The sequence below is a fragment of the Solea senegalensis genome, linkage group LG11 (assembly GCF_019176455.1).
Source record: "Solea senegalensis isolate Sse05_10M linkage group LG11, IFAPA_SoseM_1, whole genome shotgun sequence".
In the NCBI taxonomy this organism is placed as follows: Eukaryota; Metazoa; Chordata; class Actinopteri; order Pleuronectiformes; family Soleidae; genus Solea; species Solea senegalensis.
Window position 1 is genome coordinate 23,572,534 of NC_058031.1, and position 22,708 is coordinate 23,595,241.

Below are 22,708 nucleotides of genomic sequence, written 5' to 3' on the forward strand. Positions count from 1 at the left end.
TTTACGGGAGCAGAATATGTCATATAGAGTTGGAGCCTTATGTTTTCAAAATGGTACATACAAATGTAAACATAGTCGTCCAGTTTGAAGCCCCGGAAGTAACTCAGAAGTAGCAGTGAGCCACCTCTGAGGCTTCTCAACGGGAGTTCATTTTACAACTGGAAGACGACGTCACACAGCCAATGGTTGTCAACAGCTCACTTGTTTAAAAGATGTAAAAATGTCTGTATCACACTGATTTCAGTATCAGTAGACAAGAAGAAGTAGTATCGAGCCATCACTACTGCCTACACAGCTGATGTCCTCTGGCCCTCTACAATTTTAAAATGAATCAAACATTGTTTTCAAATCTTTTTTTTTTGATGACGAAGATTTATTTGTCATAGCCCACCACAAATGAATCAACCGTGCTCTATTGATTTACCATTTTCTTGGTATTTCGAACGAGTAAAATCTAATTTCATTGAAGAGCTGTGTGAGGCTCATTGATTTGTTCAGCTCTTCCTTGCGCCGCTCTTCCTTTCTCTCTCATTCACAACCTGCACAGTGTTGATCAAGCTCCACATGACTGTCTCTGTTTCCCAATATACCACTTTTTAAAATTGTCTGGGGCCACAATCCTGTGTTACGCACACAAAGCATTTTACACCATGACTGAGTAGGTGAGGCAGAAGAAACAGACAGTGCTACAGCTTCACACAGCACCACTATGGCCGACAACACCAAGAAGTGCCCACAGAAAGTTTCACAAGTGGATTCTACCACCAAAAATATACCTGAGTAATGAGTAGGACTCCACAATTGTATTATAATCATGTATGTGCCATGTCCTGTCATGTGCGATATTGAAAATGCCTGCATGTGCCAATCACAGCTGCTGCTGTTCCCTTCACATGCAGCTCCAATTAAGCTCCTGGGTGCAGTCTGGACAAGTAACGTTAAAATAAAAGACAGACTTACAACACATAACTAACCACAGTACTGTTACAATTTGACTTCTTTCTCTAAGACTGCAGGATCTTAGAGACCGCACACTGTTTTGATAGTTTTAGTCTGAAATCCAATGGGGGTGACAGAGGTTCCACACTGGAGCGTGAAGCAGCGGAAGCGGTGTTGTGTTCGCACTGCTGTATCGTTGGGACGAAAGGGGAGCTGAGCCAAAACTGGTCAATCTGGATTCCTACCCTCATCTATGGTCATGAGCGATGGGTTATGACCGAGAGAAAAATTAAATTAGTTTTCTTAGAAGGGCAGCTGGGGGTCTCCCTTAGAGACTTGGAGTGGAGCCGCTGCTCCGTTGTGTAGAAAGGAGCCAGTTGAGGTAGTTGAGACATCTGGTAAGGATGATACCAGGGTGCCTTCCCATGGAGGTGTTCATTAGATCTCTTAGCTGTCCTGGGGGTCCCCCAGTCAGACTTGGACGTAGACGATGTGGCCAGGGAAAGGGAACTCTTGGGCCCCGGCTTGAGCTGTGGGTGAAGTCAAGTGGTTGACGAGGGATGGATGGATGGATGGATGTAAAGCGACAACAATCGATAAGTAGTTAAAATTGTTGCGTTCCACTAATATTTATTGAGTGAGATGATTCAGCCATTGTTAGATGTTGATTCTTTCCGCCCGCTTTTCCACTTAAAAAGTATTGTTTTCTTGGCAATAGTTTGTGCCAGTGTTATAATTGTGATGGAACGTGATGAGAGTGTGTTGCGCTGTATCCAGAAATCTTTAACTGCTGACCCAGACAATCTCCCGCTGCATACTTTATTTTGAGAATGGCAAACAATTTTTGCTGACATTTTCTGAACTTCACGTCTGAACACAAGAGTTAAAGTCTTCATTTCTGCCCTCTTTGGGAGTAGTATTCTTGCCCATTAGCATGCTTCTTTGTACTTGTGCTTCTTATTCTGAACATGACTCACTGTCTACTGTATAAAAAGCAGACAAAGTGGCCGCCTCAGCATTGATATGTAGAGGCAGTTTAGGTCAACGGGCTGCGTTCACAGTTTGTGTACCTCCTCTCTCATTTGGCTGACAACGGTCACAGTTTTACTCGGTGTGGAGAAGCGTTCGAATTCTGTCTTAAAATGGTGCCACGTTCTGTTGTCCTGTAAAAGAAGATTAAAAAAAGAACGAGACGATGGCACTGCTTGATAACGCAAATACTGTGTGTATTTGTAAACGCCCCTCCTGTGTGGAAACACAAGCTTATTGAGTTGCTTATTGCATACCTGCCTGCGCTGCCATTACATATGTATGGCATGCATGCATTTATAGATGCATCTCTGCCGAGATGCGTGTGTACGTGCAGGAACACGCCATTTCCCATGTGCCCTTCGTCGAGCTGCTCCTCATGAATGTTACATCCTGCCAGTTTGGATCGACTCACAGGCTTTAAATCTGTACATCAGCAGCCACATCGCCACAGTGACAGAAGCTATAAAGACTGTGTTATGAATGAAGATGTGTTCACACCACGCAGCGTTTAAATCAGCTGTAGTGTTGGGGTCAAACTATAGCAATTTCTTGAGTCATAAGTTCCCTCCAGTTCCCCCCACACACTTTAATAACCATATGGCTTTTGATCAATTCTATCTGTATGTCTAATAGTCATAATGTTGACCTCATTCCTAGTTTGAGAAGTTGTTTCAAGGTGACAGGTTTCTATTGGCATTCTTCACTATAATTTAGGGCCCCAATGCTGCATAACCTGCTGTTGTAACATGAAGCAGTTGTTGTTGTTAGGTTTGTTTTTTTTTACACCATATACACTTAGTGTTTGTCAAAGACAAGGATCCAAGAGGATCAGGTCCTGGAGACAAGGCAAGACTCCTCAAGACAAAGCTAAAAAAAAAACCTGCGCATGCTGAGGACACACAAAATGGATCCTTGTTAAATATTTGTAGGAAGGACTCAGTCCTGCGCCGAATGTGAAGCGTCCTGCACATTTGAACGGTCCTTTGTCGGAGTCTGATGACATAAAACAACCTTGAAATTCAGATGTGCAACTTCGGGGTCAGACACACACACACACGCATGTTCAAACAAAAACACGACATGTTCCCCTTGCTCCAATAACTGGCTTCCCCCCGTAATCTGAAGGGGAGAGAGAGAGAGGGAGGAGGAGAAGGAGTGGGTTGAGAAACAGAGAGGATAAATTATGAATTGTGTAGAGAAAGGGGCTGTGCTGCAACGGAGAATTTTAACATTTAATGATTTTTTTGCCAATGCAGCAGAAAGAGCCTAAGATGGATGCTTACATGTTATGTTAATGTCGCTAGAACCTTCCATTAATACCCCCAGTAGGTTTTTCCAAGTGCATGCTGGGTAGGAAAAATAATACGTTTTCATTCGGCTTCACAGCAGATATGAAGGAGAAAGAGGGTGTAATAGATGAAAGGGTGAGAATGAATATATTTTGTGCTGCCGCCACTGTATACAGTACGGAATTTGATTACCTTGGCAACGGCAATACTTCCTCCTTCCCAATCCTGCCCCGTGTCATTGATGCATTCATTTGTCTATTTTTGACTCCCCGTACAGTACGGTGTCGTCGTAAGTGGCAGGAAAACAAAGTAGGGTAAGGGAGAGGAATGTTCTTGGAAGGCGGCGCAGCCTCACAGCATGTGGGGTAAATAATCACCTCAGAGTGTATAGATTTGGTGTAAATACGTTTGTGACGGAGACACCGATGCTGTGAATGGATTTCCTGGCGTGTGATGGATGTGGAAAAAAGGGCAGTTGAGTGGAAATGTGGAATAATTCCCCACAGTAGTGTGAATCTTCTCCCCTGACAGCCTCCCCGTGTATAAATATTTCACTAGCACAAATGAGACTGATCTTCTTGGTGAGTCTGTACAGTATGTTAACTGGTATATGAGAGGAAGAGAGAGAGGGAGGGAGATAGAAACAGAGCATGTCATGGTGTGAGGAAGAAGGGGGAGAAGAAGATCTCCGAGTAAGCCTTGAGCAAAGCAGAGGGGAGGAGAGGAGAGGAAGCAGATCTGTGGTTGTTCAGTGTGTGCATAGTGAGGCATAGTGAGGTTTTCTTCTGTCTGATATGAGGAGTTTGAGCTGCTGAGCTGCTGAGCTGCCTCTCACTGAGTTGATTTTCTGCTGGAGCGGCTGAGTTGAAGACAGCTCGCGAGCATTCTGGGAAGGGAACGAGTGAGGGAGGGAACCTGTAGCTTGGACCAGTGTGCTGCTGCAGCAGCTTTCAGCCTGTCTAACACTGACAGATCTGGTGCTCCTCTTCTAATAGCACGGGTGAGAGTGCCGTGTGGAGCTGGATACGGCACAGGGGGGAGGAGATCACTTAGACTAGCGGGCAGCCTTGTGCAGCGTGTTGCTCAGAGAGAGAGAGAATCAGAGGGAGGAGGAGGAGGAGGAGAGAGCAGGGCCAGTTCTGCAGGCTCCATCCATTCGTCCCAGGGAGTTTTTTTTTTTTCTTTTTGATCAGAGCGGACAAGGCACAGCAGGTCATTAATGCTTTCTCTGTCTCTGTGCCGATGTTTTGCAGGAGTGGTGCCAGCCAAGAGGAGTCCAAAGCTGGTGGTGAGTACTATGAGCTTCAACTCTTTTGTGTGTTAATGCGGGAATGGATGTTTCATGTGATACCCCAAACTCTTCAGCTTCAGAAACATCCCTACTACCGTCCATCTTTACTGTGACCACAGTCTGTCCACGACATGCTTCTCTCCGTCCTCTCACCGAATCTCTTCATCCCTCCACTCCTGCCATCCTATGACTGATTAAGCGTAGTCCAGGCAGAACACTGTAACAGTGACCAGCTGGTAGAGAGAGAGGGAGAGTTGGAGAGAGCAGACAGCCTCAGCTGAGGGATGAGAGAAGGGAGAGGCAGAAATAGGAGAAATTGAGGGATGATGCTGTTTGTCTAAAGGCAGTGAATCAGTTATTATGTTGATGTGACATTAGACAAAAATGCATCTACGTTATCTAGTTTGGACCAGATTTCTGCTTTGTCAGTTTAAAGAATTCTATATGTTGAAGTGTATAGATGGTAGAAACCAACTTACTTGTTGTTAGCTAAAGTTTAGCAAATACTAACAAGCTGAAAGGGCGCATGTTGCCACCTTGTGTGGGGAAGGCTGACTCACTGAATTCAATAAATCGATTCCCCACTTGTATACTGGGAGAAGGAGTGTAGTACAATTACAACGTAACTGTGCAGAAATGTACTGACTACAGTAGCCTACAGATATACTCCATTCCCACTGGTGGAAAAAAATATCAGGTTTTGCCAGTGGGAATGTGTTTTTAGTGATTAGTGGGAATGTAAGTCCCAGTAAAAAGCTGAATTTGTCTTGGTCTTGGTCTCGCTATTTTTAGATGCAACATTTCCGGCACAAAGCCATGATGATGCACATTTATCTTCTAGCCGATGGGGTCTCAAACTGAGGCTGTGTTTAGACTGCAGCCCAAATCAGATTTTTAAGTTTATCCAGATTGTCTCTCCGCTAAAAAAAACTGAGGTGGAACACTAGTCTAGTGTCTAGTTTGGTGAGTACAGGGCTGGTCAAGTGAGAAAAAAAGTGACTTTTTGAGAAAAAGATATCAAAGTAATAAGAAATAAGTCATAATATCAAGTTATAACGTGATATCAAGTGGCGGGCCATATGAAATCAATTCTGCTGTAGCCATTAGCATTAATGTTGAGAGCGATCATTACTTCTTTAAATTTGAGAAAGCGCTCAATATAAAACAGGAAATGAACTTAATCCCAGAAAGCAGAAGGAGTTTTTTTTCGGGACAAACTCATTCAAGGTCAGCGATGAATTCAACTGAGTGGGAAAACCTTGTGCAGCGTCCCCTCGATTTCGTCAGGAAATTGGGATTAGGATTAATTTGAAAGTGGTATCCGTCGGTGAGCGTGAGTGTGGGGGCGTCACCTATTCAGGTCACAATGGCATGTTGGATGGAGGAGGGGCGGGACTGTCACTTTGGATTGGTTTACCACAGAGGAAAAGCCAGTTTTCCCCCCCCCTCTGTGTTATCTCACTGAAATGTCACACTGCATGTGACTTCATGTCAACCCACAACAACCTTTTTGCCTCCAGTTCAGAGTCTAAATCGGTGCACACAGTCAACAGAGACTGTGCTATCGGAGTCAAGTTTTAGAATATAATAAGTTTTATAATATAATATGTTTTACAATAATCTTGCATTAATCAAAGGTTACAGAAGAGCACAAAGTGCTTAGCGGCCACGATTACAGGCCAACAACAGCACAGCATTGAAACACAGTGTGCTATTAGTGGGTGTGTTGATTTAGGCACCAGTGACGTGACAAAATATAAATCAGGAAGTGCAGTTTAATTAACAGACCAGTGAAGTCAAAGGGTGACTCTTAATTCAATTCAAATTCAATTTTTATTTATTAATACGGGCAAAAATCTAACGCTTGCATTAATTACCTGTTAGGGAGTGCAGTCTGAATGTTGTAATATTGTCATTACATAATGATGCCAAAAGCAGAAATCCTGCGTTGTTCTTTAATGCCTTAAGAATGTATTTGTCACCATTAGACAGCTTTTTCTCACAGGAAGCTGAAGTTTGTGTTTGCTTTTCTTAACACTCACTCCCCGCACCAAAGCCTGGATTATGGTGCTTTGCGGCACTGACGATGCATCAGTATCTCATACAAACGAACCAAATGGTTGAGTTGGAGGACAGCGTTATGCTATTCTGTGTTTAGATGTATTTATTTTTTTAAGGATAGGAATGGGAGATGGTTTAGTTCCGATTCTGGTGAGAGGAAAATACACGTCAGAGATGCTGTGAGATGCACAAGGAGCATGCTGATGTCAGTCTGAATATTCCCAGTGCCACTTGTTTTTTGTTAAAACAGCTCATTATTTATAAGCAACACTATCAATACCTCTATCCCACCCACCATTTGGTCTCTGTTGTTTCAATATGACACATCTCTAGTTTGAAATCAACCTTGATTCTGTCGATTCCGTGTCTTTGTTTAGTCAAATTCCCTCACATCTCAAAACCGCCTTTGTCTGGCAACCATGGAAACCAAATCATTTCTCTTCACTCTCCGGCAGACGTTTTTCCATCAGAGATGTTTCTGCTGCAACGTCTATAAAAAAGATGACCTTGGTTGCTTTCTTTTCCCCTTTCTCTTTGTCCTCCGCCAACACTTTCCTCATTCACCTCTTTTTTTTTGTCCCTCTGTCTCGGCCTTATCACTATCTCACCTATCACTCTCGCATTCTCTCTGCTCCCACTGCCCTCTATACCTCCATCTCACGCTTAAATCCAACTCCTATCACTCAAACACCCCTCTCTCTCTCTCTCTCTCTCTCTCTCTCTCTCTCCCTCCTCACTCTCTCTCTCCCTCCCTCTGTTTTCTGTCCACACAGCACCAGTTGGAGAGGAAAGACAGCCAGAGCAGCTCCCAGCACAGTGTGTGCAGCCACCGCAGCACCCACACCGACTCTCCCAGTCACCCGCCCTCTGCCATGCTGAGTGAGGTCGTGGCTCCCACTCCTGCTGCCCCCACCCAGCCGCTGCCGGGCCTGCCCCCCCAGGACCCTGCCGATGGCACCCTCACCCTCCAGAAGAAGCCGGACCCCTTTAAGATCTGGGCTCAGTCCAGGAGTATGTACGAGAGCCGATGTGAGTAAAATTCATGTTGTGTCTTTTCTCTAAAATGCTGTTGATTTTTACATTTTATATTCCTTTCTAGACTTGTCCGTATATATTAAATTAGGCTTGTTTTTTTTTTTCCTTGCCTCATTTGCCTCATTATTGCTATTTTGGTGAAACGAAGATCGCATCGGATCACATCAGCAAGTTGTGTGGAGTTCACTGTTCACGTTTCAGTGTGGTGACCACGAGCTACGTCTCTGTGCGCGTGTTTGTGTTTGTTAATGCCTTTGTGTTTGCAAAACAACTCATCCAGTGACGGAAGGGGCCTCCGAGAGGAAAGTGTCCTTGAAAACAGGCCAAACACTGCTGTCGAGTAGTTTGGTGTGTGCATATGCATGTGTCACATGTGGCATAATAACTCAGGAAGATTCAGTTCTAGTCAGCTATCCAAGGACCTCATGATTTATAATTATCTTACTCTCCATTCTTGTTTTTGACATCTATTGGTGACAGAAAGAAAATATTGTTTCTGAGGTCAAGCAATTTCAGGACACTCGCAGCAGGAGCTTTTCACGTCGACTCCCAGCCACACTTTGATAAATCTCCTCCCATCTGTCAGCCCTGTGGTAAAACCTCGAAACACAGAAATAAAGGAAATATGAACATTTGTCTGTACTTTTATCTTTTGAAAGTGCACAGATACAAAAACAAATCAAGGTAGAATACAGACAAAAGGCTGGAAAGTGTCTGTTTCTTCACTAACATGTGAGGAAAAGTTTGTTTTAGAGGCCAGATTTTTACAATTTGGAGTTGTGATTATTGTGGTCGAGGTGTGCTTGACTGGATATTTACAAACACTTACCCTAACCAGTTACAGTTCACCTTATGAACCACATTTAGCCAAACAGCTGCTGTCCTACTGTTATGTCCGTGGAAAATCCAAGACTGGAACACTAGAAAGAAGGCAGCTTCTTTACAACTCCTCATTATCATTTGCCTCTTCTTCTGCTGCTGCTGCTGCTGCATCCTTGCATCACTCAGAGACTCAGAGAGAGAGAGAGATTCACTTTAAGGGTGACAAACCACAGAAAGAGGATAGATACTTTAAAAAGGGATGGTTTCATCTTCTTACTGTTAGTTAGAATTGTCTTTTTTTGCACACAATTTCACTCTTAGTGATTGTTCAATTGGACCTCTGCATTTAAACCATACTTTATACACAGTAGTGAACACGCACAGGAGCAGTGGGCAGCACTTTTCTGTGCCCTTGGAACAATGGCGGTTGGGTGCCTTGCTCAGGGACACCCCAGTTGGATTTGAACCAATCATGTTCTCCTCCTTAAACAGTGGCGATATTAAAGAGCAGAGTAGGTCTGTGTCTATGTCTCTGATGCGACGTTCCTGACACGACTGATGTTTCCAGCCAGATAAAGAGCAGCGTTCATGCCTCACATTGCAGTGTTGGTTAATGATCATCGGCCGCCTGTAGAATCTAGGACTGCTGATGATTAAATATTAACTGGTTGTGGAGAGAAAAAGAGACAGCGGCTGCTTTTAACTGCAGCTGATTGGTATATCTGTTTGATAGCCCCCGTAGAAGCTGCAGACCCTTTTTTTAATTCGGCAAAGGAGGAGGGTGAAACGCACGGAACATGAAAGAGAGAAGGAATCAGAAAACAACAAAGGAGCCTAGATTCGGTGTGTGTTTTCACATGTGTTTGCACACACATAGAGAGACTTACATCTGCAAGTAGGTGCAGCGATGCCTCCAGTGTAACTAAAATGGGAACTTTTGGGAGTTGTGCTTCGTGTCACCTGTCTCCTGATGCGGCACACAACTGCTCCTTTTACTGTTAACTTCACATTGATTACATCTCTGCAGTCATGGGTCAACAGAGGGTTAATTACAAGTCTCGCCGCAGCAGTTTTGAATCACAGCGAGTGAGTTATCGAGGGAACGGTAGCGCTGAAGCTAATGGGTTCACTACTGGCCTTGTGTGGCAGCCGTGCAGACAGCAGGCAGCGCTGTGGCACTGGGCAGACATCAAATTATAAAAAAAAAGTCACATATGACACTGTGCTCTGTGTATTTTTTCTCCAACTCCTTTCATTTGCAGGGTTTTGGGTGATGTAGGCATGAAATAAAAAAGCAACACAGGGCAGAGTAACCACTGGTAGTGGCAAAGGTGTTCATCTCCTATTAGTAGTGGTTTCAAAAAGGTACAAACGTCCTAGGTATACTTGTTGATTTATATCATGAAAGAGACTATGGATATGCCACCAGTCTCTGATTTAAAATGAAGAAATTAGCGGATAGTTGCACGTGTGATAAGAAGGACAGCGATTCTAAAATAGAGGAGTGCACATGTGGTAAATGAAGGCTAATAAAAGTGATCGAATCCGAATCCAGCAATAACACAACTGGACGTTTATGTGAATGTGTGCAAGCTGCAAAGATGCTAATCAGTCAGTTCTTTGCTGGTTCCTCTTTGTTTCAGTGCCAGATTCTCAGGAGCAGGACATTTTTCTCTGGCGGAAGGACACAGGCTTCGGTTTTCGCATCCTGGGAGGAAATGAGCCAGGGGAGCCTGTAAGTATCACTCCACCGTTAAATCTCATCAATAACAAATGTTTTTGTATGAGGTCATGATACATTATCTGCTGAGTGTGCCACCATTCACACCGCTGTTTCCAAAGAACCACCCTGAGCCTAGTTAATGCCAGAGCCTGCAAAAGGGTGTAGTCACCTCCCACCTTCAAGACCAAGAGACGTGGATGAGAATGCCTCTGTACCCAATTGGATAGACATACAGCCAATCAGAGCAAGGATCAATGATGCAGAGTGCCGGGAAAACGTGTCAACGAACATGCTTGTTGTAGGTTTCTAGGAGTGATGGTTATCCAATAATGGTGTCTAACGACTTTTGCTCAGGCTTTGCAAATCACCCACAAACTATCATATGCAACACTCACTCTCCTGCACCAAAGTCCAGAGACAAAATCAGCAACACAGGAGTTGTTAATCCACTGCTGTGACTTCAGTGTTTGAAATCCTTTGGTGAGATTTACCTCAGTGACACAAACTTACCACCAGAGGCAGCCGTTTGACGAGCGGCTCCTGTATCGGCACAAGCTGAAAACATAGATTTTACTTGAAGTGCAGGACAGTGATCGGTTTACTAACTTCAGTTTAATGGTGAGAAATGAACGCATTCTTGTTCTTTCGGTAGATGTCTACAGGAATGTTTTCAGTGAGGCCGGTTGTGTGTAAACAATTTGTCAATAACTCATACAACCACACTTGAACGCGTTTGGTGGATTCCGCCCGTCCTTCTTGTGCTTTATTGTTTGCAGCGGCAGTCAATCCCGAGTAGAACACAGTCCTAACACATCACTCTCTCGCTCTAACTGGAGTTGTTCTCTGGAGGATCCTATAGACAGCTTGTTAAGAACGTCAAAGGCCTTAGCCAGCGATCCTTCTGGATGCAAGCCCTGTTTGTCTTAAAAGCAAGGGAGCAAGAGGCGGGAGAAGAAGGCAGAAATAGAGGGGAAACTAAATGGAGGCAGGCTTCAGGTCAACCTCACAAGAGTTGGTACCAGAGACAATAGTTGTGCACTTGTTTCGGGTTCTGTTTGTTGTTGTGTTTTTTTACGTACACTCCCACACAAAGCCTGGAGCACAAAACTGTCTGTGTGGCCCCAATACGATACACAGGCTTTCTTGATTTCTCCAAACTCCTGCCCCAAATACCTTTACGTAATGCAACAGCAGTCTCAGTCATGCTGAGGAGATAAGGAGACGCACTTAGTCTCTGTAGTCTCTTAGCTGATAGAATCATTTACTCTTCAAATCATTCCATTCCATTTAATCCGGTGGAATGACTCTCAATTAGCCGCCTTCAATTATATCAATTACAACCCTTAATTCACATTGCAGCGTGTTTCAGTCATGATATGATAAATGACTTGATAAAAAGCGCTTAAAGCACGCAGCTGTTAATCCACGCAGTGATCTGCAGTGTGTTCGTGGATGGTTTTAAAGCTGCGGTGCTTACATTTCTGTGATTTTTTTCTCGATGGTGTTGTTATTCTGCCTCTGTTTGGTCTCTGTGAACAGAAAGGATGTAGCATTATTTGTATGCAGTGTCCGGCTGAAAACAGGTTCTGAAAAGCACCGCTATCAGACCTGACTGAGGGAGTGTTTGTGCATAAACACAGAGCGCGAGTCATGCGGAGCCGACAGACTTAATCCGCATCGCGTGAACTCATTTGGTTTGAACGTAAAAGACGTTTGTTTGTATGTGAAAGTTGCAAACTACACGTTTAAAGGCCTGTTTTCTTTCATTGCTTTTTAACCTTGCACTTCCTGAGCTACAGGTTAACCAGTGCACTGCATTTCATTCAGTCTCACCGAAACTTGTTGAAGAGAAGTCTTTTAAGTCCACAGGAATAAGTAATTAACAAATTTAACCTTTCGATAAATAGGGCATTTAATCAGAATGACAGAATGAGCCTCCTTTAGCGACTGCAATCTTTTCTACAGTCTGTGTATATAAAGACACACAAACCATTTCATACCCCCTTTATTGACTCTGACAAGCGAGATCAACAAGTTTTTACTGCAGACACAAACAATTTAGTGTCAATAAACCCAAAAATGACTATGTGCAAAAGGCGACACTCTCAAAACATCAATTTTTAGAGCTTCTCCTTTGAATTAATTCCATTATATGAAAAGCAGGCGATTGGCCTTTGACATGAGTATACAACCTCTGAATCTGCCCGAAGAAAAAACTCTTTCAAGTCTCGTGTTTGGTGTGTGTGTTTGCCTTATTTCAGATCTACATAGGGCACATAGTGAAGTACGGCGCAGCAGATGAGGACGGGCGCCTGCGGTCGGGCGATGAGCTCATCTGTGTAGACGGCACAGCGGTGGTGGGCAAGTCCCACCAGCTGGTTGTGCAGCTGATGCAGCAGGCTGCCAAACAGGGACATGTCAACCTCACCGTCAGGCGCAAGACCCCTGGATTTGGAGGTGACGACGAGTTTTACAACACACTTGCCACCGCCTAACACAAATACTTGTTTTAAAGTTGTAGAAATACAGTGTCTGACCAGGCTCTTCTGCCCCATTGCCAGGGTCAAAAGGAGAAGGTGACGTTCCTCCATCGCCGGCCTCCTCCCACCACAGCAGCACCCAGGCTCCCAGCCTGACCGAGGGCAAGCGGACGCCCCAGGGCAGCCAGAACTCGCTCAACACCGTCAGCTCGGGCAGTGGATCCACCAGCGGCATAGGCAGCGGTGGCGGAGGTGGCAGCGGAAGTGCGGTGGTGCCCGCCTCCCTGCAGCCGTACGACGTGGAGATCCAGCGCGGAGAGAACGAGGGCTTCGGGTTCGTCATCGTGTCGTCCGTGTCCAGGCCTGACGCCGGCACCACATTCAGTGAGTGAGACAGGCTGAGCTGCAGCTGGCAGAGATTGATGGGAATTTCTATCCAGTCTGACATGAGCATTTATTTTGTTTGTCGCGGGCTGACTCTCTTTGACCTCAGACGATAACATGATTCAGTTTTGATTTTAATCCAACGCAACGCTTTGATCGTTTGGGTATGTCCAATCTGGATGGGTGCATGTTGCATGAATAGTTTGTCCGATGATTGGTGTTTTCTGTTGGGATTTATTTACTCTGAAAACAAATTGTTAAATTTATTACATCAGCAGTAAATTCTATACATAAGCTTATTTAGTGTTTTAAGTATTTAGTGTTTAATGTTGTTATTCACTTCATTTCACAATTATTTTTGTTTGTTTTTGATATTAATAGATTTATTTTTTGACGTACACATGCAGTATGCATCATTCCATATCAAAACAATCTCATATATCTATACTTTTAAGATCATGTTGCTCACTCGCTCACCCAACAGTTGTTTTTGCCACTTTTGTTCTCCAGACCGGCCCCCTCTTGACCAGACTAGACGGCCATTGACCTCTGCTTTGAGAAATATTTTTGAGTGGTTGTTTTTAAGAAAGACATTAACACATTATACTTACATCTTGGTTGTATTTATTACAAGTCATATCATCATAATTGATTTTTTTATCTCAATATTGTGCAGCCCTACTCACGAACGGCAATATTCTGCTCTCAAAATGGCACAGAGCACGATTATACCACTGCTGTGAAGAATTAAAAAACGAATGCCCATCATTTGATCGGGATTCTGCAGGTTTGAGCAGATTAAACATGAGAGCTTTTGATCCTTTTTAATACTGCAGTGTATGAAACATTAAAACAACTTCATAGTGCCTTTAGTAGGAAGGTAAGATGGAAAACCAGAGGGCGTGTTATGGTCATGAATTATTTGTCATTATAGCACACGTTTTTCAGCATCTCCTAGCAATATATAACAAAAACTACTAATAAATATGTATGTGCGTGTGTGTGTGTGTACAGAACCTTAGGGTCAAATATTGAACCCCCACTGTCCTTGAATAAATAAACATAACTAGATATCAGATACGTTTTATTCCACAAGAATGAGAATTAGGAGGCAAACACCAAGTCATTATTAAATTGAACCTAAATGACAGAATCAGCCTCTTTTTGCCACTGTAATATTTGCTACAGTTGCTTAATATAAAGGCACGCAAACCATTTTAAACCACCTTTTATAGGCAAGATCACTTATTCAAGAATTTTGCCAAAAAGAAATGAAAGACTTTTTACATGCGCTTTTCAAACATTTGCAGACATGCACAAGAATTTACTCTTAAAAAAAAAAAAACACATTCACACAGTGATCATGAATGCACAAATGAAATGACGGATGCCATCTTCTGCTCGCATTTTTTCACGGCCTCTACTCACCGAGTTCATTCCATTAGATGAATAGCAAGCAACTGGAATTTGACATGAGTGACACGAGTGCTTAATGCTGTGGACTGAGGTCACAAACCTGCTGTCACAAGCTCATGGAGAAAGAAATCTGTCCGTGTGCCGAGCACAGTCCCTCAGGATCGGGCCGTCTAGAGCTTTGTCACAGACACCATCATCACAGATTCATGGCTCACAGCTGCCCCCGCCAATTCATTCAGCATGTAATTGGACTCTACTCAGCAAAGTATATATCTGTCTATACCATTTACGCGTCACAGACAAAGCGGCAGCGGCGCATGAATTAAAGCCGCCCGGGCGCCGAAGAGGAATTGCAGAAGCTGTCCTCGACCAAATTTGGTATTTACCCTCCAAGTGATTCATTTTCAACACCAATGTCATGCCAAGGTTCCTTTGCGTAGTTAGCCATTATGAAGACGCACGGTGGTGCGTCACGGGGAAAAAAAACACAAGAATGGATGGATGAGGTGTAACATTGACTGTCAAGTGAAACGTCACTGATTCCTGAGGCCGACAGTGTTGCTGTGCAAAACGCAGTGCAACAACAAATGTATGCTTTATACATCAAAATAAGTTGTCAAAAATGGCGACACATGCCCAACCTCCAATATCATGTTGTGTTGAAAACATTGCCCACGACCTCCTCTTCTGTTAAACACAGCACGTGTGGCTAAGACACACCTGCCAGCCAAATAATAGTATATAATACTATGTTTTTCCCCATTTGTTTTCCCCCCGTTGACTTGAGTAGACATTCATTGGCCCCAGGTTGTGCTAATCCAACTAACCAGTCCAACTATAAATCAAATGTTGTCAAAGTTCAACTAACACACCCAGATAATGTGTCTGAAATCAAATTACTATTGCATGGAGAGTTCAGTGGGACCCTAGGTGCTCTGCCAATGTTCCACAGTTGACCCGATAATACAACGGCAAGTGAATTGTACTGACGCGGAGACTGGAGTCCTGCGCTGTCAGCTGAAATAATTCAGAATGTTAAAGGCAAAGTATGGTTACACTGAAAAACAGTGAACTAGCCCAGAGTTTAAAGGAATACTTCACCGAGACATTTAGCTTTGTATTACTAGAGTAGGGCTAGTATTTTGGAAAAATTGTGCTTCCCAACCTCAGTTTCCCCTGAGTCGAGAAATATCTTCATTCTTTTTTTTTGTTACGTGCCCACCAGTGACACTTGGTCCGAGGCTTGAAACTGCAACGCTAATTCCACACTTTTTAGACCCACTCGTAGGGGAACGGGACCTCATTCCCAGAATGTAAACAGTGTCGGCCATCTTTGCTAACAGTTACGCTAACAGGACAAAGAAGAGAATGAAGATATATCTCAACTCAGGGTAAACTGAGGTTGGGAATTATTCCTTTTAAGATGTTTTGGTCTGTGACGTGCCTGGAAAACGCCTAATATTAACAAGTTGAAATAGCAGTATATAGCCACCTAGCGTAGCGGAGGTGTACACACAATTGAGTACCTACTAGTGTTTGTATACAGGGACAAGGACAGTAGCCCAATTAAATGGCATAGTCGTGTTACAACCCGACTTAACCGCGCATGGAAACTGATCCCGTGAGCCGACAGTGTTGCTTTGCAAGAATTAATGTGATATTAATAACGTCACCAGTGACAGTTTCACCCAGCAGCCATGTCTAAATGTCTACCAGTCGTTTGAGGTTGCTGCTTGCCGCTGCCTCGTTGCGCTGCCCCGTCATGGCTGCTTTCGGGAGGATTAAATGAACAGACTTTGAGCTTTCATGTGGTGATCTGGGATTGTGCTGTAGCGTCGCACACTCTCACATTAATGGATTCCAACTATGTGGGACATGAAATCTGAAATCTGACAGATCTTAGGAGTGTGTAGTTAAAAAAAACCCACAAACACAGCTCTCAGGATTTTCCCTGAGAAGTGTTCTAGGTGTTTTTTTTTTGTTTTTTTTTTCAATTTTCTTTTAGCTTGAAGCATTTTCTAGCTAATTCAATCTCTCATTTACCATGGAAACCATTTTAGTGCAGTTTTGCTGGGCCCATCCCCCAATCTTTCTCTTCCATTCATGACCCGGCATTGGTGTTGTGTGTAGAGATTAGGTTGTCTATCATGAGTGCCTGTCACACCGAGTAATGTTCCATATCATGTCATATAGACAGTGACAGGACACGAGTGCATTTGTTTTGAGGTATGATAAAGTTACTGTTACTGTTCAGGTAATATCATGGGATTTCAGTCTTATTTCTAATGTAATTTTCCAGATAATAGACAATCTAATGGTGAAACTGCAGAGTGTAGCATACGCTGGGCTCCTCTTACCACCCCTCCCTTTACCAAGCATGTCAGGGAAGCACCACTACTACACTGAGTCAGAGTGTATTTGAATAAAGGGCGGGTGAAGCCAAATCCTATCTTTCAGTGGTCGCAGAAGGCGCATCAAGGATGCATTTTTATGCCAGGTGTGAACAGTTGTTCTTAACTCTGACCACTGGCTGTTACCAGGTCTTAATGTAACCATGGTATGACTGTAATATTATCTCCAAGCAATTTCCTGGATGCTTCGTTAGAAATAAGATATAAGATAGGTCTATTACCATGTTATATCTGAGCTATCATCTAAAGTGTTGCCAAAGAAATGTACTGGATGAAAAAGGGGAGCGGAGTGAGCGTGTGATATGGAGGGAGGGAAGTGAACATCCTCAGCGTCTGCTCAGGGCTTCTGTGTAAACAAGACATGTAATATTCAACACCGTCACTCCCGTGCAGTTTTGTCAGAATTGCATTGCTTGCATCAAACCACATGATAGTGGGGTCATATATAATCTAGAGGCTGGAGCTTTGTGCTCACTGATCCCTGACATCCCAGAGGTGTGTGTGGTGGAGGCCGTGGCCAGTGTATTGACAGGCCGTCAAGAATCGGCCACAGTGAGTCCTGATTGGTTGCATATGTTTCACAGTTTATTGATTTACATGTCAGGTAGTGGGGGGTAGAGGACATCTTCTGTATGTACTGACTGCAACATGTGTGGAACACCAATGATTTTTCTCTGGGTGAACTGAGGTGTGGTGATTTGGAGAATTAATCTTTCTGTTTTTCCTCTCTTTCTCTGTTTTCCCTGTCTGTCCTTTCCCCTTCAAATTCAACACCACATCAAATCAAACATCCAAACAATACACACGCAAACAAACATGTATATTTGACACAAAAGCTGGAAATGCTTGTGTGGCAATGCCCCACAAAATAGGTCGCATCATCGAGGGCAGCCCGGCAGACCGATGTGGGAAGCTGAAAGTCGGGGACCGAATATTGGCCGTCAACGGATGCTCCATCCCCAATAAGTCGCACTCGGACATCGTGAACCTGATCAAGGAGGCTGGGAACACAGTCTCGCTCAGGATCATCCCCGGTGATGGTAAGCATCACACGGCTGTTTCATAATGCAGTATATGATGTGACTTATTCATGGTGGTGGTGGGAAGAAAAGGGCACTGCTGCTATTCACAGGCAAGAGCACTTTGCAACAGGGTGTGAACCCTGGTTGTTTCAGAGTGAGTCACTGAGTAGGAGTAAAGTTGCCCTCGGAGACACACACACACACACACACACTACTACTGTAGCACTAACTCTTCTTTTTGTTTTTGTCGCCATTTTGCAATATCTTGTCAGCCCAAAAGGATTTTTAAAAAAAAATAAAAATACCGCTCTAACACTGCTTTAATCAAGTGCTTCCTCTCGGTGTTAATCTCCTCTGCTTATTTTACGGAAGGAAATAGAGCTGCGTTTTATCTCAGTGCAAGCAGGGTCCTGTAGGGGATTAAAATGCCTAAATAACTACAAATCAAACAAGGAAATAACACTTTATGGTTCATAAACATAGTTCATTTTTATGTATACATTTACATAATGTAATTATGTGAACAGGACATTGTACGTTTATTCATTATATACTGCATATCCCGAGTGACACCACACGGAACACTGTCGATGCCAAAATCGTGGAGATTCCACTGTAAGAGTTGGGACCAAACTTACGGTGCCTGGTCAGAAAAAGTCACACACATGAATTTATGTTGGACCTCTTTTAGCTTGATGACGACACACCCTCTCTGTGGCATTACTTCAATAAGCTTATATAATGCCACAACATTTATTTGAATACACAGTCGTATTCATTTTTCACCGACTTATACATTATTTATGGAGAAGTTGGGATTGCTGTGTTAAGTCTTCTCCTGTATGTCGCAAAGATTGTCAATGGAGTTAAGGTCTGGACAATCAGTGTGTGTAATGAATGAGTCATCCGCTGTCTACCGCTTCATCCTCCACGTGAGTGTCGCAGTGTTGCTGGTGCCAATCCCAGCTGACATAGGGGTACATCCTGGACACAGGGACAACACTAGCTATAGAGATGGCGGTCAATCCAGGGTGTCCGAGTAACCTATGCATGTTTTTGGAATATGGGAGGAAACTGCAGAACCTGGAGAACCCAAACAAAACCCACGCACTAACGCAGAACTGACGATTATTTTCATAATCGATTCATCTGTCGATTATTTTCTCAATTAATCGTTTGGTCCATAAAAAAAAAAGAATTTGATCAGTGTTCGTCAAACCTGGAAATGATGATGTTCTCAAATGTCTTGTTTTTGTCCACAAACCAAACATGATTCACTTTGAATGATTTCTCTGTTATTTGGAGCAAAGAAACAAAGAAAATAAAAACAAATACAATCAGAAATCCCGCTTTAATAATGAAAAAAGCTTCAAACCGATTCATCCATTATAAAAATAGTTGACGACTAGCTCTGCCGGGCAGCGTATATAGATGCGGTGGACATGAGACTTCCTCTGTGTCTTACGAGGTCAGAATTAAAACCCTACAGTTGTTGTCAATAATCAGACTCAACGTGAAAAAGGATGGCCCTGTTGTACCACTTTATCCTACAACAAGGAAGAGAAGCCCCGACTCAGCGCGCAGTCCAGCTCTTGGCACATGTCATGGATTTCTCGTCCACTGACCACTGACCACTGCAGTGACCTGCTGGCAGATTCCTCAGAATGCTGCAGTTCATCTGGTCTTTGTGCACAGCAGTGCACCGACCTCCACTGGCTAATCACGGTCACCAGAATCAAATTCAAGCCACTTACAAGCTCACCTATAGATCGACTTTTAGGTGGCAAGGAGGGGATTCAAATAGGAATTGAGCAAATTGTGCAGGGTTTGAAAATATATGTTATAATCCCGACCATGGCACAAAGGCGAGGGCATGAAAACCTGGCTGAGCTCAAGGTTTAAACTTCAAATGTCAAAAACGACAAGAAATAAAACCGGAACACTTGAGAAGGAACGATGATCTGGCAGAGAATAAAGAGGAAAGGTTGAGTATATAATATAATAATAATAATATATACTCAGCCTTTCCCTATTATATCAAGGGTCTCAAACTCAAATGACGATGCCAGGCTGACCAATAAAAATATATATTAGTGATGATAGATATTTCACACAGACAATAGTGTCTGTGTTGATAGATAGATTGATATGGAGCGGCGGGTCACCTGAAATCCATTCAACACACGCTGTTTTCTCACATTTCAGTCAGTTCATAAGTGGTGGATACACAAGGACTATTTATTTATTTATTGCTCTATTTGATTGTTTTAACAGATGATGAACTGTTTGTATGCACTGGAAAATGGTATTTTGTACATATGTTAGGGTCAAGGTAAACCTGTATAGACTTTTTATAAAGCACATTTGAAACCAACCAGAGTTGTAGGTTAAGTGCACTATAGTACATAATAGATGTAAAAAATACAACATATATATATATATATATATATATATATATATATATATAAATATATATATATATATATATACATATATATATATATACATATATAGTAATATACATATATGACACAATGAAATAGTCACAATAGGACCTGGGGCGTCTTAACAATCCTCAAAAGGCAAAGAAAAGTGAGTCTTAACTTGAAAGTTTGTTGATGTGATGAGTATCACACACACACACACTGATACTTTTACACAAGTTATTTAAATCGAGCTGAGTTGAAATGAAGCCACCGAGCAGAGCTTTGCAGCGACAGAGACTGAAGCCGAAATAAGACGAGAGAGGTGAGAAAAGTGGGAGCAAACTCCTACACAGGCACACGCTCGCTAACTCACAGGCTCAACGCAAAGTGTGTGGCAGAAGACGCTGCACGGCTCTGACAAAAAGGAGCGGTGATGATTCTTCTTGTTTTTCTCCTCTGCCTTAGTCTAACTTCACATATCACACATGAGGAAATCTGCCTGTTTTCCAGCAACGAGGAGCGAGTGAAAGACTGATGGTGATGATGTTGCTGCAGCACACGGGCAGACGTGTTGTGTCAATGGAAACAAACGTGTGCCCTTTTGCTTTTGTAAAGCAGACACTTGAACATGCTGTTCTCACGTGTGTATTTTCAAAAACGCTGCTATGCCAAAGGAACTCATTTTTATTTCGGTCATTTCTAATCACCAGAATCTTCCAACGCTTCTCTGCTGACCAACGCCGAGAAGATCGCTACCATCACCACCACGCACACACCTCAGTCGACAGAGTTGCGGTGAGAGATGACGCACAATTTCTCTAAAATACCCAACTAATACAACTCTCTTTCGCTTTTCTTTATTCATTTCTCTCTCTCTTTTTTTTTAAATAAAGGAATAACTCAAAGTCTAAAGGAGCCCCTCCTCCTCCTCCCTCACAAATGCAGACACAGGTAAGAATCCCTTTGATTTTCCTTTGAGCAGAGGTGGATTGATTTTTGCAGGTTCTTAACCCTTTAACACCCAAGCCTTATTTTTTTGTTTTGCCTTCTTTTAACCATAAAGGGGTCAGAAAACTGTCCTGTGAGTGGGTGCTTTTGCCCACTTTTCCAGAATAACATTAAACATCTGGCAGTTATTAACAATTTAAAATGAAGAACAGTATAAAACATATTTAAAATAACATTTGGTTGAGTCTTTGGAAACTTATGTACGATGATTCGCGGGCTTCCTGCAACAGCGCGAGTGAAATTACCGTAATGACCACACGTTGACTTTTTCCTATTACTGTTTCCTGTTCATTCTGCACATTACTTTTTTTTATTTAAAAGATGTAGAAGACACAAAATGCAGAGGTGGAGATAAAAACAAACCATAAATGGCTATTTAAGTTAAGCAATTTAGTGTATTATATGTTACTATTAAACTGCTATGTTTTATCAGATGAAGAAGAAATAATATAGGCATATGTGTGAACCTTTCAGAATCTCATGATACAATTGGGTCACGATAGGATGAAAATTGCATAAAAAAAATGATTCAGTGCTAATTTGAGGGTCTATTCTGCTGTTCTGTCGTCATGTGAACACAAAAGTAAAGCCAGGAAAAGCTTTAAAAGCATTTATAGTATGCTAAACTTGCACAAGCGTCCCGGGTGTAACCTGACACACACACACACAGACAACTTTGGAACTTTTGAACCGATTTAGAATCCTTGAGGATGAGTATCACGATCTTCACGTGAATCGATACTTTTTGCTTTACACCTCTAATGGGCATCATATATCTCATTTTCTCTGGGTATTTTCAAATCAAGGATGTGTTTGCACATGATGTATTTATTATGAACTGTTTTGCCCATAAAGTTATTCTTTCTGAACAACAAACTGGCAGAAAACATTTGAACTATTGAACCTTGAATTGGGCCTCCCTCTGCATATCTAGGGCATAAAACAAAGCAGCTCTATAATTTATTCATAGAAACCCATCCACATGTGCAAAGGAACTTTTCAAAAGGAATTATAAATATTTTACCGGTATTTGAGGCTTTATTACAAATTTAAAACCCTTGAGACTTGTTGTTTTTTTGTGTGACATTTAAATAACAACATTCAAATGAGTCAGTTTCACGTTGAATACAATTGAAAACGACGGAATAAAGAAGGAAATCTTTGATGAATGTGGTCAGTTTTGGTCCAGCCCTTGTGTTGCCCTTGCTTAGTGATCTGTACCCAGCTCACAGGATAAAGCAACATTCATTATTCATGCCTTCCAATGGCATTGTAGTGCCATTGACATTTTTGTGAGTTTCTGCGGGACATCAGCTCGATTTGTCCCAATGCTTTGACTCCACTGCACTATGGATTAGTCATCCCTCCT

General features: G+C 42.7%; 1 protein-coding gene across 13 annotated transcripts in view; it reads left to right on the plus strand.

Moving 5' to 3' along the window:
* Nucleotides 1-22,708, plus strand: part of LOC122777537 (membrane-associated guanylate kinase, WW and PDZ domain-containing protein 1-like) — a 115,329-nt gene that overhangs the window by 81,365 nt on the left and 11,256 nt on the right. For 12 of the 13 annotated variants that reach the window (XM_044038836.1, XM_044038838.1, XM_044038842.1 and 9 more), the window contains 8 exons: nucleotides 4,514-4,548; nucleotides 7,386-7,641; nucleotides 10,113-10,204; nucleotides 12,454-12,649; nucleotides 12,754-13,056; nucleotides 17,720-17,923; nucleotides 21,042-21,126; nucleotides 21,225-21,282. In XM_044038836.1, coding sequence (XP_043894771.1) covers nucleotides 4,514-4,548; nucleotides 7,386-7,641; nucleotides 10,113-10,204; nucleotides 12,454-12,649; nucleotides 12,754-13,056; nucleotides 17,720-17,923; nucleotides 21,042-21,126; nucleotides 21,225-21,282 — 1,229 coding nt within the window. The remainder of the gene's footprint in view (nucleotides 1-4,513; nucleotides 4,549-7,385; nucleotides 7,642-10,112; nucleotides 10,205-12,453; nucleotides 12,650-12,753; nucleotides 13,057-17,719; nucleotides 17,924-21,041; nucleotides 21,127-21,224; nucleotides 21,283-22,708) is intronic. The other variant, XM_044038839.1, reaches the window with a different exon arrangement.